The 16,264-nt window shown below is 44.3% G+C and overlaps 1 protein-coding gene across 3 annotated transcripts in view; it reads right to left on the bottom strand.

Annotated features, from left to right (window-relative positions):
* Positions 1–16,264, bottom strand: part of blnk (B cell linker) — a 156,257-nt gene that overhangs the window by 9,323 nt on the left and 130,670 nt on the right. For 2 of the 3 annotated variants that reach the window (XR_011644542.1, XM_034101149.2), the window contains exons 6-11: positions 7,369–7,434; positions 6,775–6,821; positions 1,159–1,196; positions 617–734; positions 238–341; positions 3–75 (exon numbers count right to left, since the gene is read on the bottom strand). Coding sequence is in view for 2 of the 3 variants with exons in the window: in XM_034101149.2 (XP_033957040.1) it covers positions 3–75; positions 238–341; positions 617–734; positions 1,159–1,196; positions 6,775–6,821; positions 7,369–7,434 (446 nt within the window). In the remaining variant the exon portion in view is untranslated. Of the gene's footprint in view, positions 1–2; positions 76–237; positions 342–616; positions 735–1,158; positions 1,197–6,774; positions 6,822–7,368; positions 7,435–7,891; positions 7,990–16,264 lie in introns of those variants that run through there. The other variant, XM_034101150.2, reaches the window with a different exon arrangement.

The raw sequence follows: 16,264 nt of genomic DNA, 5'->3' as shown, positions 1-16,264 counted from the left end.
ACTGGAAGGGGGATTCTCAGCAGGTTCAATGTAGTTGTCATCATCGTTACTGCAGTCTGCATTGATGTAGTCTTCCTGCAGAACAACAAATTGTGAAAATGGGGTCAGCTGTCCACACTCATCATTTGCCAATACAGGATATGGCGAAATACTCCATGACACAGTAATGCGGAAGTACCCAGGACGAGACAGGCCTGCAGTATTAAATAAATGTTTAGGTGGACAAAGTTGCGTTACTTCATCGCTCCCTTGAAGGGGGGGTTCTGGGGGCAGCTGTCTGGAGCCTTTGCCCGGGCGGAGGGGCTTCCTGGGCAGCCGGCCGGGTCTGCTCCGGCGGTTGTCTGGAAAGGAGAAGTAGAAACAGGACGTCAGCATTTGCATGAATCACCGCTGTGAAGCCCTGTGAGAATTGTGGCTTTGTCTCAATGGTGAGAAAGGGCTGAATGGACTAATGCAAATGTACCAGGAAGAGAGTGATCACTGTTAAGGAGAAAATATTGAAGAAATAGAAACTGTGAGTGAAAATGAATCCGGGAGAACTGATGATGTTGGTACAAAAATATTTTTTGGGTGAAATAAATGCAGACATAACGAGTTGTCAGATGACTGTACTGACCGAGGTACTCCCCCATCGGGAAGGAAGCAGAGGGCGTAGGGGTGAAGGCTTTGTGGCTGGGGGGAGGCTCGTAGTTGTCGTCGTGCTCCTCATGTGGATCCTCATACATGTCATTGTCCTGTGAACAACTTGCTTGTTATGTTCCATAGAAATATTACACTTTAAATCAGGGGTGTCAAACTCAAATTCATTGTGGGCCACATCAGCATTATGGTTGCACTCAAAGGGCCGGTTGTAACTTTAAGACTATATAAATATACATATATAAATATATAATATATATTAAATAATGTATTATATTACATTATTGGCTCTGCACTGGATTATTATCAGTTCTGTAAATAACTTATAAATAACTACGTCTGAAAGCAGAAGTCTAGGGCAAATAATTGATAGCAAATATTCATCAATTACACTAATTGTATTGTATATTATATTCTTTGCATGCTCTTGCGGGCCACAGAAAATGAGGTAGCGGGCCTTGAGTTTGACACCCCTGCTTTAAATGATATATAACTCACATACTGTATGTCCCAACTTACATAATCAGAGTCCGACCGTTCTTCATCTTCCCTGACATCTGTAAACACAGGTATGTGAAATGATTTTATTAGTGGTCAAATAAGTAAGTATGTGATTCTTCACTTCAGTAAGAGTACTAATACATGAATGTCAAAATACTTCATTACAAGTAAGGATTGTTCAAGAACTCACTTATAGAAGCCCTATTCTGCTTTGGGGTTTCCCCCTTACCTGTAGTGTGTTATCGGTGTGTGTGCATGTCAATGGTCTGCAAAGGCTACAATCCCAGTGTTTCCTCCAGAGGGAGTTTTTCTTACTTTTTGATATATTATAGTTTACTTTTGGACCTCAAACTGATGTTTATTCTTTAGAGATATTATGTTATATGTTTATCAATTATTTTTTACATGAAAAATCATAATCTGAAAAGTATCTAAAAAGGTTAAATAAATGTGGTGGACTACAAATAAAGTTTTTCTCTATTAAAAGTAATGGAGTCGAGGTATAAAGTACTATTATGGAAGCACTCTGCAAAGTACAGAATCTCAGTAAGTGTCACAACCCACCACAGAGGGAGAAATGAGCTTGTCGAAACTATTTTAATTGTGGATTTTTAAGAAACCCAGGCAACTAAAAATATTAGATTCCAGTATTAAAGTCATGCGAGCAGGTGTCAGAGAGCCTTTTCTAATTTGAGAACGAAAGCATACTCCGAAGGCCTGCCTCTTGGTTGAGGAACCAGTGGCGCTTGTCTCCTCACCTCTCACTTAGAGTTGTATAATCTCTCCACAATGACTTAATTGCTGTTTTTACGATGCAGTTGTATCAGAAGCATCACGTACAGTAATGGATCACAGTATGCTTCTCAAAACGGCAAATGGAAATGGGTGCAGTCATGTGTGCTTTCTCCTGAAGCACAGTTGCAATGTTTTTGTAAATCTGGACATTTTAAGAGCTTGGAGGCTGGAGATATTCCTGCATTTTACTTTTACTATATTTTATGTATTTGTATTTGTATGTGTGGAGGCGTGTGGCGCAGTGGATAGAGCCTTGGTGTTGGGTTCAAACCCCACTGCAGTCAGCATGTCGTTGTGTCCCTGGGTAAGACACTCGCTCCTGTGGGGAGTGTCCACAGTATTGGGTATGTAAGTCGCTTTGGATAAAAGTGTCTAACAAATAACATGTCATGTATGATACACTGTTGGAGTGGCCAGGGACTTAAGATTTTCATTGCCAACAACTACTGTAGAAAAGGCCCCAAAGTTATAAGTTATTGATATATTCAGTTATCATATAGAGTTGATACATGTTTAGTTATGACTTCATAGTGGGGAGGGGCTAACCCACGTGTTTTGGGGCACGTCATACATCAGAGGGTAATGTGCGTCAGAGGTAAAGTTGCAGGTTGTGCGATGTCATCCTCAGTGTTTCTACAGTATTGTCTGCGTAAATGAAGGTGAGTGTTTGTCCACAGTACTGCCTGTTGTCACTTTATTATTATTATTATTATTATGATAACTTCTGTGCCGATGTGGCTCAATGCAGAGTCTCCGTGCTCATGTGATTTGTGCATGCTGCGTGCATGTTTGTTATAGCGGCTCATTAAGTCACTCGTTAAGTGAGTCGGCACTCCGTCTCAAAGTTTAGGATTATATACACCATGTTGAGTGGCACAGTCTGTATTATTAATGTTTTAAGATGTAGTTTATGTGGATAAACGTTTATGTGGCGTTAAATGTGAGATGTTGCAGTGGTGGCCGGCCCATAGGGGCGCTAGGGGCACAGCCCCACCTCTTCCCACATTCTAGATCTAAAATCTAGATCTAGATCGTCTAGATTTTTTTTAATGAACAAGGTACATATTATATAGTTGGTGTCAGTTAAATGTGTAATCTATGATAAAATATCGATACAAATGGCTTTACGATGTCTAAAGTTACTGATAAGTCACGTGTTTTCTGCTTGGGGCGCAGAAATCTTTGCACATAGAGTGTTGCAGGGATGACGTAAGTAAGCTGCGTATGGGTTCCCTCGACACATTTATTTTGGAAAATAGCTCGAAATAAGGTCTGTGGAAAACAAAACTGTTTGATAAATGCACGTTTTGTTCAGCTGGATAGTCTCCACATGTCTACCCTACTTTTATCATTTTCGAATCATAAATCTAATTGCCAGAAGCAAAATGCTAACGTTATGCTATAAACAAACTACAGCAGGGTCACACGACTTCAACGTCACGCCAACTTAAGATCGATATTCAAAAATACAGATTCAAAATTGTACAAGTTGAAGCGTGTGTTTGAACAGTTTTCAAAACTAGCTCCACAGGAACAGTGAGTGTGCGTGTGCGTGTGTGTGTGTGTCTGTACTTGCTTTCAAGCAGAACAGGGGCAAATAAACTTAGTAGGAGTGTTTAGGTGTTCGGCGTAATGACGTACAACGGCCTCGACAGCTTCTGTAGTCCTATTCAGCCACTTGGTAACAACCATCGTTTTTCAGACACGTAAACTCTTCAAATATCACCAGTGTGGTCACTGCTGATGGATTTAATGTCGTAGAACAAAACGTGATCCGTCTCTTAACTTTGTGTCAACCACAGACCTTATTTCCAGCTATTTTCCAAAATCCTATGGAGAAATCCCATTGGCTCTGAGACCAGGGAACCGGTAGTGATAAAACGCTAACTCACTACATGGTGCATGCGCAGTCTGCACTTCTTCAATGCAACAGATAGGAGCAGCTCGGGGTGCTAGTGATGTGTCGGTCGCGAAGGAGCCGGCTCTTCTAAGTGAACGACGGGAGCCGACTCGCGCCCGCGAACGAGCCATTTCTTTTTTTGTTGTTAAGTAATACAAGACAGAATGATATGATAATGTCCGCGCTACGGGTGCTCCACGCATGCATGCAGTGACATATCCAAGGATTAGAGACTGTTGGATGTTGCTGTTTTGAGCATTGCAATACATTTATTTTCACTATGTTATTTATTTATGATTATCTTTAGGCTCAGCAAGGATTTGATGTCAGCTGTTGCTGTCTTTCTTTCTTTAGTTAATACTGAAATAGAGCCCTGCTGTTTTGTCAGGGCCTTTTCTTTAAATACAATTTTAAAATGTTGATACAGTAGCTGTCCTTTTTTTAAATGTCTATGCTATGCGTTCATTGGGTGGTATCAGAGAGCACCAGAGAGTGAAGCCGAAGAGTGAGTGATTGACGTTTGAATGAGACAGAGGTAGACGGAGACGGAGTGTAAGCAAAACTAGATAGCGAATATGGAGAAGGAAAATGATGTTTAATCACTGGAGGGAAAAGAGCTCGGACCTGATCAGCCTGACATAGGCAGGAGTTAAGGACAAAGGAAGGCAGTATACATGCTCTTTTTCAAGGAGCTAGTTTAGCAAGAAGGCTTGGCTAACTACCAACACCAGTGCTATATTTAGCCTCCATTTTCAAATGTCAGGATCAGACCAGTCTATGGACCAGACCCAGCATGGATCCAGACAGATGTGAGAGACTTGAAGCACATGTCAGCAAAAACTAAAAAGCATGAACAAACTATAGGGTCCACATGGATGATGCTATGCACCGTGTTTAGGAAAGTAAACACTGCTGTCCAATGAGGGCTACAGGATAGGGATCTGTAAGCATAATAAGGATGTTGACAAAAACAGGCACTAAAATAATAGACTGTATCAAGTGCTGTGTGCCTTTGAGCTAGCCCTGTGTTGTAATATGACATATATTTTGGGTTTGTGTATAAGTTTGCTTACATTTTGATAGAGCCCCCCCTGGAGAAAAATGCACCAGCCGCCACTGGTTTCGTGTTTACTGTTCAATTATGGCTCCGATAACCTGACTACCAGAAGTAGCATGTCTGTAGCGTTTCACAATAAGAGCATCGGCTGCCGCTTTACCCACGGACAGGAAGTGGAGCGTTAGCATTAGCGGTAGCTTCACTTCGGATCTCTGTGTGTCCCTTGTCAGCCTACTGAGTATTTGACATGATGTGTTAATGTATTTACTACTATTATAGGGGAAGGGAGACATGTTATATGTGTCTAGACTATTATCTCTATAGGGTTTAGTGACATTATATATGTTGTTTATGTATGCACAGTGGGGCTGCAAGACACTCTGGGGGCCCGAGGCAGAAGAGACATGCCTCCCAACACGTTCAGCACAACCTGTATGTCTGCCTAAGTCAGTAAAGGAAGTCAAGCCTCATCTCAGCCCCTAATTTCTTCTATTCTGGATCTTTGGCCACCAGTGTTCTGGCCGACACCTGAACCTAGTAATAAACACAAAACTAGTGCCAACACAGAGTTTAACCGTAACTCTCCACTACAACTACTCTGTATCTATTGTGCACATGGCGATAAAACCTTTGAATCTTTGTGGTAAATAGTGGGATGAAGCAGATCTTGTAGGAGTTATGTTACAATGAACTATTACACTTCTCTAATACATGTAGTTAGTATTGCTGATTTGCAATAATAAAAAAGAAGGGTTTATGAAGTTCTAAACTACTCACATGATCATTGCTGTAATAATCCCTACAGTAACACCGTTGCAATGTGAGAGATAGGAGACCACATGAACACTCCACACTTTATGCTAAAATCAACTCCAGGATCAGCTGAAGGCAGGTAAATGGCCTTCCAAAGCTACACTCCTTTTGGCACAGAATGTTCTCTTTGTTTCCTGCAATGTGTCCTTGCTAAGCTTTAATGGTGGTACATTAACACAAAGTACTTCAGACTGTTACTCTGTCTGATTCTTGCAGTGTACGGTCAGGCGACCATTGTTATTCAACAAAAAGACTTGAAGAGGCCTTATAATGCTTTGGGGGGTTTCCCTTTCCTGTAGTGTGTTCTTTAGGTTTGTGTGCAAGTAAATGGTTTGCAAAGGCCAAAATCCCAAATGACTTGAAATGTTTATATATAGTTGAAAAAAAATGGTATAACAACACAACTCAACAAAAGTGTAGTTGTTGTCACAAATGTTATGGCTGAAATGTTACATACCATATACATTAATTGCTAATGATCAAATTATAGTATGCTGAACTAAGGTGGCAATCTTGATGAATTACCACGAGTTACCAATTTATCATCAAGTCAATAATGGTGCGAAGCCTGTGAGCTAGTTCAGGCAGTCAACTCGAGCACCAATCCCTGTGTTCACTCGAGAGGGAGTTTCTCTCCCACCGCCCCCCCGCCTGAAACACCTCAATTGGACTGCTTTGTTTTCTTCCCTAACATAGTGACAATGGGGTGGGACAATTCTAAGCAGTTGACCAATCACAGCAGAGTCGGCCAGCTAACCAATCAGAGCAGACTGGGCTCTGGTTTCAGACAGAGGGTGAAAAGAGGTGCTGCAGCACAGGCAGTATGAGAACAATAAAGAGCTTTATGAACATTAAAGCATGGAGACATGTCACAGTAGAGGCATTAAATACTAATATTAACCTGAAAATGAGCATAGTAGGGCCCCTTTAAGTAAACATGTATATATATATTGAACCAACAAAGGTTTATTTGTTAGTGTCATAAGAGTTGTAAATACCAGTTTTTTCCATCTCATGTTTAAATATTCCAGTTGCATCAATGATGTGAAGTGAATGGCTCAGTTCTTACCTCTGTAATCCCTCGCAGGTACTTTTGGAACCGGTTTACTTTTCAATCTGCCACACAAAGAGATGTTGAGGCAATGAATGGCTAAATAACAGGGATTTGACACAATATGAATTGTGATTTAAATGAGTAGAGTTGAATGGTTGGTGTAATGATACTTTATCTTGCTGTATGGGACATTTCATTTGCATACATACCACTCACCACCTGTGCTGTAAAACTGTGAAATGTCCATATTTACATAAAAGCAGTTAGTAGACTGCTAGGCATATTTACCAGACACGATGAGATTGAATGGCTTCTGTAATGCATGTATTTTATTTCCTGATGTGCCTTAAAGGGACTCATTTCAGGAATGGAAATTGAAACAGCCATCTGCTGTAGTTATTTTTGCTTTGTTGGTTTTTCTCTTATTTCACTGCTTGTGAAAGGGGAATTGACATTCTCCAATAATGCATGTATTCACCACAGGGACATCAGATCAACAGCCACACATATATTCATGTGAAGTCAAACTGATATATTTGGATTGTTTTTTCCAAGTGTTATAGAAGTGTGCAGTACTAATAAAAAGATTAAGAGATTTTAGAGACTCACCTTCTTAGTTTGTTCAGTAAGCTGCCGTCATTTTTCTTGATGTCTTGAACAATCTTCTGAAGCTGCCTGGAAAAACACATCATTTGTCTTTATTATTCAGAAACACATGATAGACATGAAGTTAATGATTTGTTCAGCTTTAAAGGGTATTTAAGAAGAAGATTGCAGTATTCACGTCAATTAGTCACACATCATGCTTTCTTTAATTCTTTTGAATTCTCCTCTTTATCTCTTTTCATACATAATTTAGGATTTATGTAATGGTAAAAGCATCCTTTTTTTATTCAAAAAGAGTACTTTGAACATTGAGATTGTTTGTTTTTGTTACTTTCAGTAAAAAGTTATCAAATGTCACAATACTTTTTTTCTGGCACTAAACTGCAAACACACACAAAAAAGTATTTTACATTTGTTGTCAATAGTGCACCAAATATATACACAGTTCAATAGAATAAAGCAGCTGCAAAAAGGGATTTTGTGTCATCAACCACCTCAACATATAAAATAATATAAAACCTCTTACCGAATCTTTGCTGTAGCCGGAGCAGCGAGTTTACCTAACGTCTCCATATTCATGTTTAACATTTTCGGCCCTCTACTTCTCAAACATTGTGTGCTGCAAGACTGTCCACAGAAATGTAAATTAACTCAGTATTTGGCTACAAGTCACGTCATAAAGGGGAGGGTGTTACTCTCTACAGCCTCTGCAGCAAAAATCACTTCTCTTTTCCACACACACACACACACACACACACACACACACACACACACACACACACACACACACACACACACACACACACACACACACACACACACACACACACACACACACACACACACACACACACACACACACACACACACACACACACACACACACACACACACACACACACACACACACACACACATGGGCATTTGATGGGCAAATGGCGGCCCCCACCCCCTCTTTTTGCGGCCCTCAGATTAATTTATAAACAACGTAATTAATACAAAAAATAAAAAATATTTTTTGTTTGTTTTACTTGTAGTACTGATACCATCCACTAGACTCCTAGTTACGTCGCGAGCTGCGTAGATGATTTCAAATACCGCGAAATAATCTGTGACGCATTTGTGTGTATTGTGTTTGTTTCCCGGGGAAACCCTCAAGAAACGCCGGCTGCTGTTATGCCTGCTGTGACGTTAAGTTGCCTCTTGTAATTATGCCTTTATAAGCTTAACAGTTGTTTTTATCATCTGAATTTGGCGAAACAAGTTTAATATTCTTAAAACCAAGACTTTGTTTATTTTAAATCAGATGAAAACAAACTGTCACGGACCCTGCCGTGTTATCGATTACTTCGCTTTTCATTCATAATTTCAGCGGGAGGGAGGGGGAGCGGCGCTGAGGAACAGCAGAGTGCGGGCTGACAGGTGTCTGTGTTGACATTCCCCTTATTGTGGAATAAGGGGAATGCAGAGACTGGCTACAAGTGTTTTAGGTTCAAGTTAGACAACTAATGTCTGGGTTAGTGTTCATGACTTCATGTGTATGTCATCTAATGGTTAATCTCAATACACACACATTTTCCGTGCTTTCCAATAGTTTAAAATAGTTTTATTCCACTGTTAAATAACCTGTTCAATACAAACATGCCACTTGTAAAAATGAAATAAAATGTCTGTGAACTGATATTTGTTTAGTGAGCGTATTAGAGGATGTTCCCATTTTTTGGGGATGTTCCCTTTGATTGTAAAATGTCAATGAAGATGTCAGACTTAGTATATTTGTTAATAATTACATACAACACATGGAATTTGTGTGTGTGTGTGTTCCAAGTGAATCTGCGGCCCCCTGGTGGCCAGTACATCAATAATGTGGCCCCCACCACCATCAAAGTTGCCCATCCCTGATCTAAACATTACCCAAATGAAACTACTATACTTGGTTAAGGCGTTCCAGTTAACGAAGTAACGCGCGTCGGGCAATGTTAGTAACTGTAGTGTGATTACTGAATTATAAAAGTGTTACACGTCGTTACATTACTCCGTTACCGACAAAAGTAATATTATTACTAACACGTTATACCCAACTCTGGTCGTTACGTATCTCTCTGTTTTTGTGTCTTTATATTAATAATGAATAATTGTGTGTCTCTTTGAAAAGTATTTTTGAAGTAGTTCTTTGTTTGTGATTGTTTGTCCCTTTTATGTGAAATCTCTAAAGGTGCTTTCACACCAAGTACTTTGACATACTTAGTTCATCAGAACTTAGTTCATCAGAACTCTTTAGTTCTCATGAACTAAAGAGCAGATCGCGTTCACAACGGAATAAGTCCCTGGGGGAGGATTAGTCAAATGAAGCCGCTGACGTCACTTCTTCTTCTTCTGCTTTGGGTTTACTGGCAGGCCGCAAACAACTTCACGGTATATACTGCCACCCGAAGTCCCCGGCCGGAAGTCCCCGGAGTTTGGGACTGGCTTCAGTAGAAGCTGCTGGGAGTCCCAGCAGCTTCTACTGAAACCTTCCGAGTAAATCGCCAGAAACGCCGACACCTCCTCATCTCCACCGCTCCCATGTTTTATGTTGTGTTGCCATAAGTTAGTCTCTCTGCGTTTCTGCGCTGGGCTAATGCTAATAATGCTAATGCAAGGGAAATAAAATGGTGGCTTCACAAAACTTTTTGGGAGTTTTACGGGGCGTGGTTTGCAATCCGCCCAGCCAATCAGAAATGGGAACCTTTTTCTCCCATGAAAGTCCCTGCTAGGCTTGTTTGAGACGAGCTGCGGCTCGCCTCGAAAGTAGACGAGAATAGCCGATCGCAGCCAGGGGAGGTCTAAGAAAGCTCGCCTGAAGTCGGACAGCTCGGAGTCGGCTGTCACTACCCGATCTTCAGCTCTGCCCGATCTGAAGTGCTCATGTGCGAGATGGTCCGCCATATTGGACAACTCCGTACGGCAACCCAAGTAGGACACTTGACACAGTGGCTTTTGGCAAAGCTCAAAATGTGGGTTGCCGTCCGGAGTTGTCCAATATGGCAGACCATCTCGCACATGCGCACTGCAGATCGGGCAGGGCTGCAGATCGGGTAGTGACTGTCACTACCCGATCTAACCCTAACCCTAACCCGTCTGTATTTCTTCAAGCACCACAACATTCATAGTTTATAAAGTACAATTCTGGGCCATTGATTGTGTTATTTCTCCAAACACGTAAAAATGCCTGTTATGAAGCCTTAAAATGGTGCAGGAAAAGGACTGTACATTGGGTTATACTTAAAGACAGGACTATTCAGTTAAGAGAAGAGCAAAAAGGAAAGAAAATTGTTATAATGGATGATGTAACATTAATGACAGACATAATATGAGGTCCTTGGCACTCAGACTCTAGAGGGGTCATGTTGTGATCATGGGGCATCACCCTTACAGCATCAGGACAGTATCATATGGAGTCAGACACTGGAAGTGTGCTGGTGTCACAAGTTAGACACTTTTATTATTGTTTGTTTGATGCCTCATCTAAACTCTCCTGTCATTTCAGATCCCGCTTTCCTCCAGGCCCTTGTAATCAGCTCATTTCCCTCACCTGGTCTCCTCAGCCCTTCCCCTCACCTGTTACTCATTCCCTCATCACTCCACAGTATTTATACCACCTCATTATCAGTTGTCCTTTGCCAGATTGTCTTGTCGTTTCCGCCAAGCTCTCAAGTGAGTGTTGTGCTCTAGTCCCGAGTTTTGTCCTGCCCAGTTTTGGATTCCTGCCTGCCTGTCTGACGGATTTACTGGTTTTGACCCTGCCTGTCCTTGACCTGGAATAAACTGAACATTACTATACTGGTTGTATCTGAGTCGTGCTATTGGGTTCTGATCTGTACCTGTGATCGTGACAGTACAATCTGGCCAAACATGAATCCAGCCGACTCAGCGACAGAACCGCCTTCGCACGATATCGTGTTACAACGCCACGAGCAGCAGCTTACCTTCATGGCTGAAGCGATGCAGGAGATGGCCGCTCGCTACGAACGGACCTTTGTGAATCTCCGTGATCATCTTCAGACCCGTCCTGCAACGGTCCATGGCCCGGAACTAACTCCAGCTTCCGCTGTTGGAATCCAGAGTCCTCCGGCATCGGATGCACGCCTGCCTCCTCCGGAACGCTACTCTGGAGCTCCAGGTTCGTGCAGACCATTCCTGGTCCAATGTTCCCTCGCCTTCGAGCTTCAGCCTTCCGCCTTCCCAACAGAAAGATCCCGGGTGGCGTATATTGTCTCTCTTCTCACGGGCAAAGCTAAAGACTGGGGTACCGCCGAATGGGAAAGACAATCCTCTGCCTGCTCGTCTGTAAGCGTATTCTCCGATGAACTGCGTACAGTTTTTGATCACGCTACACCCGGAAGAGAGGTAGCTCGGGGACTGTTTAACCTGGTGCAAGGAGGGAGATCTGTGTCCGATTACTCCATCGAGTTTCGTACCATAGCCGCCGAGAGTAACTGGAATGCTTCTTCACTTCTCGATGCCTTCTACAACGGTCTCTCGGATCGCCTTAAAGACGAGCTGGCAGCTAGGGACCTTCCTGCTGATTTAGATGAGCTGGTGGCTCTCTCCATCCGCATTGACTGCCGTCTGCGGGAGCGGAGGAGAGAGAGGGTTTTCTCCGTCGCTCCTCAGGCTCCGCCTCTCCCGTCAGCGCATGCTACTGAACAGGTGAGAGGAGGATTTTCTAACTCGTCTGAACCAATGCAGCTGGGGCGGACCCGGCTCTCCGAGGCAGAACGACAGCGCCGCCTGCGGGACAACTGCTGTCTTTACTGCGGCCAGCAGGGTCATCTTGCCTTCTCTTGTCCTGTAAAAGACAGGGCTCACCAGTCATCCAGAGGGCGCTGGTGAGCCGTATGATGAATTTAGAAATGCCCTCTCGACCCCTAACCCATGCTCAGCTGAGCTGCTTGGGGAAAATGCACACTGTGGCAGTTCTTATTGACTCTGGTGCTGATGCCAGTCTTTTGGACATAACACTGGCCTTTCAAATGGGACTTGGTCAGGAGGCTTTGGAGAAGCCCATCAATGCTACAGCTCTAGATGGTCGTCTTCTCTGCAGAGTAACACACCGTTCAACTCCAGTTCAAATGAGCATGTCAGGTAATCACAGCGAAACACTCTCTTTTCACCTTATCCATGCATCACATCAGCCTGTCATTTTGGGGTTTCCTTGGTTAAGGAGGCATAATCCTCATATAGATTGGGCTTCAGGGACTATTAGAGAGTGGAGTGCTCATTGTCATGCTGTCTGCTTAAGATCTAGTTCCTCAATTGATTCCAGTCAGCCGAGTATCTCTGAGTGTGAAGACCTTTCCGGTGTTCCCAAGGATTACTGGGATCTTAAAGAGGCCTTTAACAAAGTTCGGGCCACCTCACTCCCGCCTCATCGTGCTAATGACTGTCCTATTGACCTGTTACCTGGTACTTCTCCTCCTAGAGGTCGACTTTTTTCTTTATCGGCTCCTGAAACTAAGTCAATGGAGAAGTATATCAATGACTCTTTGGATGCAGGGCTTATCCGGCCTTCATCATCTCCTGCTGGTGCAGGTTTTTTCTTCGTGGGTAAGACGGATAAGACTCTGCGCCCATGCAGTGACTACAGAGGACTCAATAACATCACTGTCAAGAACAGGTACCCCCTTCCACTTGTTTCCTCTGCATTTGAACTGTTACAAGGCGCTACTATTTTTACCAAGCTGGACCTACGTAATGCGTACCATTTGGTGAGAATCAGGGAGGGGGACGAGTGGAAGACGGGATTTAACACTCCTAGTGGACATTATGAGTATTTAGTCATGCCTTTTGGACTCACCAATGCACCTGCAGTTTTCCAGGGGTTGGTGAATGATGTTCTGCGGGATCTTCTCAATATCTGTGTTTTTGTATACCTGGATGACATTTTGATTTTTTCCAAGTCTAAACAGGAGCATGTGGTCCATGTTCGCCTAGTCCTCCAGAGGCTCTTGGAGAACCACCTCTTTGTCAAGGCAGAGAAGTGTGTGTTCCACACCACAGAAGTCCCTTTCCTGGGATTTGTGGTCTCCACCGGAAACATCAAGATGGATCCTGAAAAGACCAAGGCGGTCACTGACTGGCCACGCCCTTCAACACGCAAGGAGCTCCAACGCTTTCTGGGTTTTGCCAACTTCTACCGGAGGTTTATTCGAAACTACAGTTTGGTGGCAACCCCTCTCACAGCTCTCACCTCTCAGAACATTCCCTTCCGGTGGCTGAGGGGGCTTTTGGTGAGTTAAAGTCACGCTTCACCTCTGCTCCCATTTTAATTTTTCCAGACTCTACTCGGCAGTTTACTGTAGAGGTAGATGCGTCGGACACTGGAGTTGGGGCAGTTCTTTCTCAACGGTCGGCCAAGGATCAGAAGATGCACCCGTGTGCCTTCTTCTCCCGGAAGCTGTCTCCAGCAGAAAGAAATTACGATATTGGAAATCGAGAACTGTTGGCAGTGAAACTTGCCCTGGAAGAATGGAGACACTGGTTGGAGGGAGAAGAGCAGCCTTTTGTGGTCTGGACGGATCACAACAATTTGGAGTACATCCGTTCAGCTAAGCGGCTGAACTCTCGTCAAGCCAGGTGGGCTCTGTTTTTCACACGCTTTGATTTTTCTCTTTCATACAGACCTGGTTCTAAGAACATCAAACCTGACGCCCTGTCTCGCCAGTTCCAGCCAGAGAGCTCTCCATCTCATTCTGAGAATATCATCGCTTCTACATGTGTCATTGGTCTGGTGACCTGGGAGGTGGAGGATAAGGTCAAGCGCTCTCATGCTGAACACCCAGCCCCAAGTGCCTGTCCTGTTAACCGTCTGTTTGTTCCTGCCACTCTCCGTACCCAGGTTCTCCAGTGGGGTCATAACTCCCGCCTGGCTTGTCACTCAGGAGTGAGACGGTCCCTAGCCCTGATTCGACAGCGATTTTGGTGGTCTTCCATGGAGAAGGATGCCAAAGAATTCATTGCTGCTTGCCTAGTCTGCTCCCAAAATAAGACCTCACGCCAAGCTCCCTCCGGTCTTCTTCATCCCTTGCCTATCCCTCATCGTCCCTGGTCCCACATCGCCTTGGATTTTGTCACCGGACTACCACCCTCAGACGGTAACACAGTCATACTCACAGTCATAGACCGGTTTTCCAAGTCTGCCCGGCTTATTCCATTAACCAAATTACCTACTGCCAAGGAAACGGCTGAAATCATGCTACAACATGTGTTCAGGCTGCATGGTCTCCCCAGTGACGTTGTGTCTGATCGGGGACCACAATTTACTTCTCGTTTTTGGTCCGAGTTTTGCAGGCTGCTGGGAGCCAGTGTCAGTCTCTCGTCCGGATTTCATCCCCAGTCCAATGGTCAAGCAGAGCGAATGAACCAGGAGATGGAGACTGCCTTACGCTGTCTAGCTTCCTCCACTCCCTCCTCCTGGTCGAGGCAGCTTCTATGGGTTGAGTATGCCCACAACACCCTTCCTAGTTCTGCTACTGGTCTTTCTCCATTCCAATGCTCCCGCGGATACCAGCCGCCCCTTTTCCCGGCACAGGAACGTGAGGCCAGCGTCCCATCTGCACAGGCGTTTGTAAGCCGATGTCGACGCATGTGGTTAAAGGCCCGCTCCGCGCTCCTGCGCTCTTCCGACCGTTATCAACGGACCGCCAATCGCCGTCGCAAGCCAGCTCCACAGTACTCCCCAGGGCAACGTGTCTGGCTCTCCACACGGGATCTCCCTCGCAGAGTTGAGTCAAAGAAGTTGTCTCCCCGTTTTGTAGGGCCATTTCCCATAGCTAGGATTATCAATCCTGCAGCTGTCCGCCTGCGTCTGCCCCCTTCTATGAGGATTCATCCTATCTTCTACGTGTCCAAGATCAAACCAGTTAATGTGAGCCCTCTTCAGCCCCCCTCTACACCCCCACCACCACCCCGGACTATCGACGGGGAGACTGTTTACACTGTTCGTCGCCTCATCAAGTCCAGGCGACGTGGTAGAGGGTTGCAGTACCTGGTACACTGGGAGGGTTATGGTCCTGAAGAGCGGTCATGGGTGCCTGCTCGCAGTATCTATGACCCATCTCTCATTACTGACTTTCACCAGGCCCATCCCGATCAACCTCGTAGGACGTCAGGAGCCGTCCATAGAGGGGGGGGTTCTGTCACAAGTTAGACACTTTTATTATTGTTTGTTTGATGCCTCATCTAAACTCTCCTGTCATTTCAGATCCCGCTTTCCTCCAGGCCCTTGTAATCAGCTCATTTCCCTCACCTGGTCTCCTCAGCCCTTCCCCTCACCTGTTACTCATTCCCTCATCACTCCACAGTATTTATACCATCTCATTATCAGTTGTCCTTTGCCAGATTGTCTTGTCGTTTCCGCCAAGCTCTCAAGTGAGTGTTGTGCTCTAGTCCCGAGTTTTGTCCTGCCCAGTTTTGGATTCCTGCCTGTCTGACGGATTTAATGGTTTTGACCCTGCCTGTCCTTGACCTGGAATAAACTGAACATTACTATACTGGTTGTATCTGAGTCGTGCTATTGGGTTCTGATCTGTACCTGTGATCGTGACAGCTGGAGGCGTTGACTGGGACTGATGGAAGGATGAGGCTGATGAGACTGAAGAATCTGCGAGGTACGAACTAGCGGCAGAGGAATAATTATATATTAAAAGACAGTAGCATCTTAAGAGGGCAACCATGTGACAGAGTGTGTTACTTTGCTGAAGGATAGACCAGCTATCCAGGCCAGACTCTAAAGACTTTCCAAGGTGTAAAAATGCTGCTGCCGGAGTACTGACTGGAAGTATTGCTGATATCAAGTCTACCATCCTCTTAAAACACTCCGTCCAACAATATCAGTCTCAGGAAGAAATGTTTTTTA

This window comes from Pseudochaenichthys georgianus, chromosome 15 (genome assembly GCF_902827115.2).
Source record: "Pseudochaenichthys georgianus chromosome 15, fPseGeo1.2, whole genome shotgun sequence".
Classification (NCBI taxonomy): domain Eukaryota; kingdom Metazoa; phylum Chordata; class Actinopteri; order Perciformes; family Channichthyidae; genus Pseudochaenichthys; species Pseudochaenichthys georgianus.
This window is presented reverse-complemented; position numbering and strand designations above follow the sequence as displayed.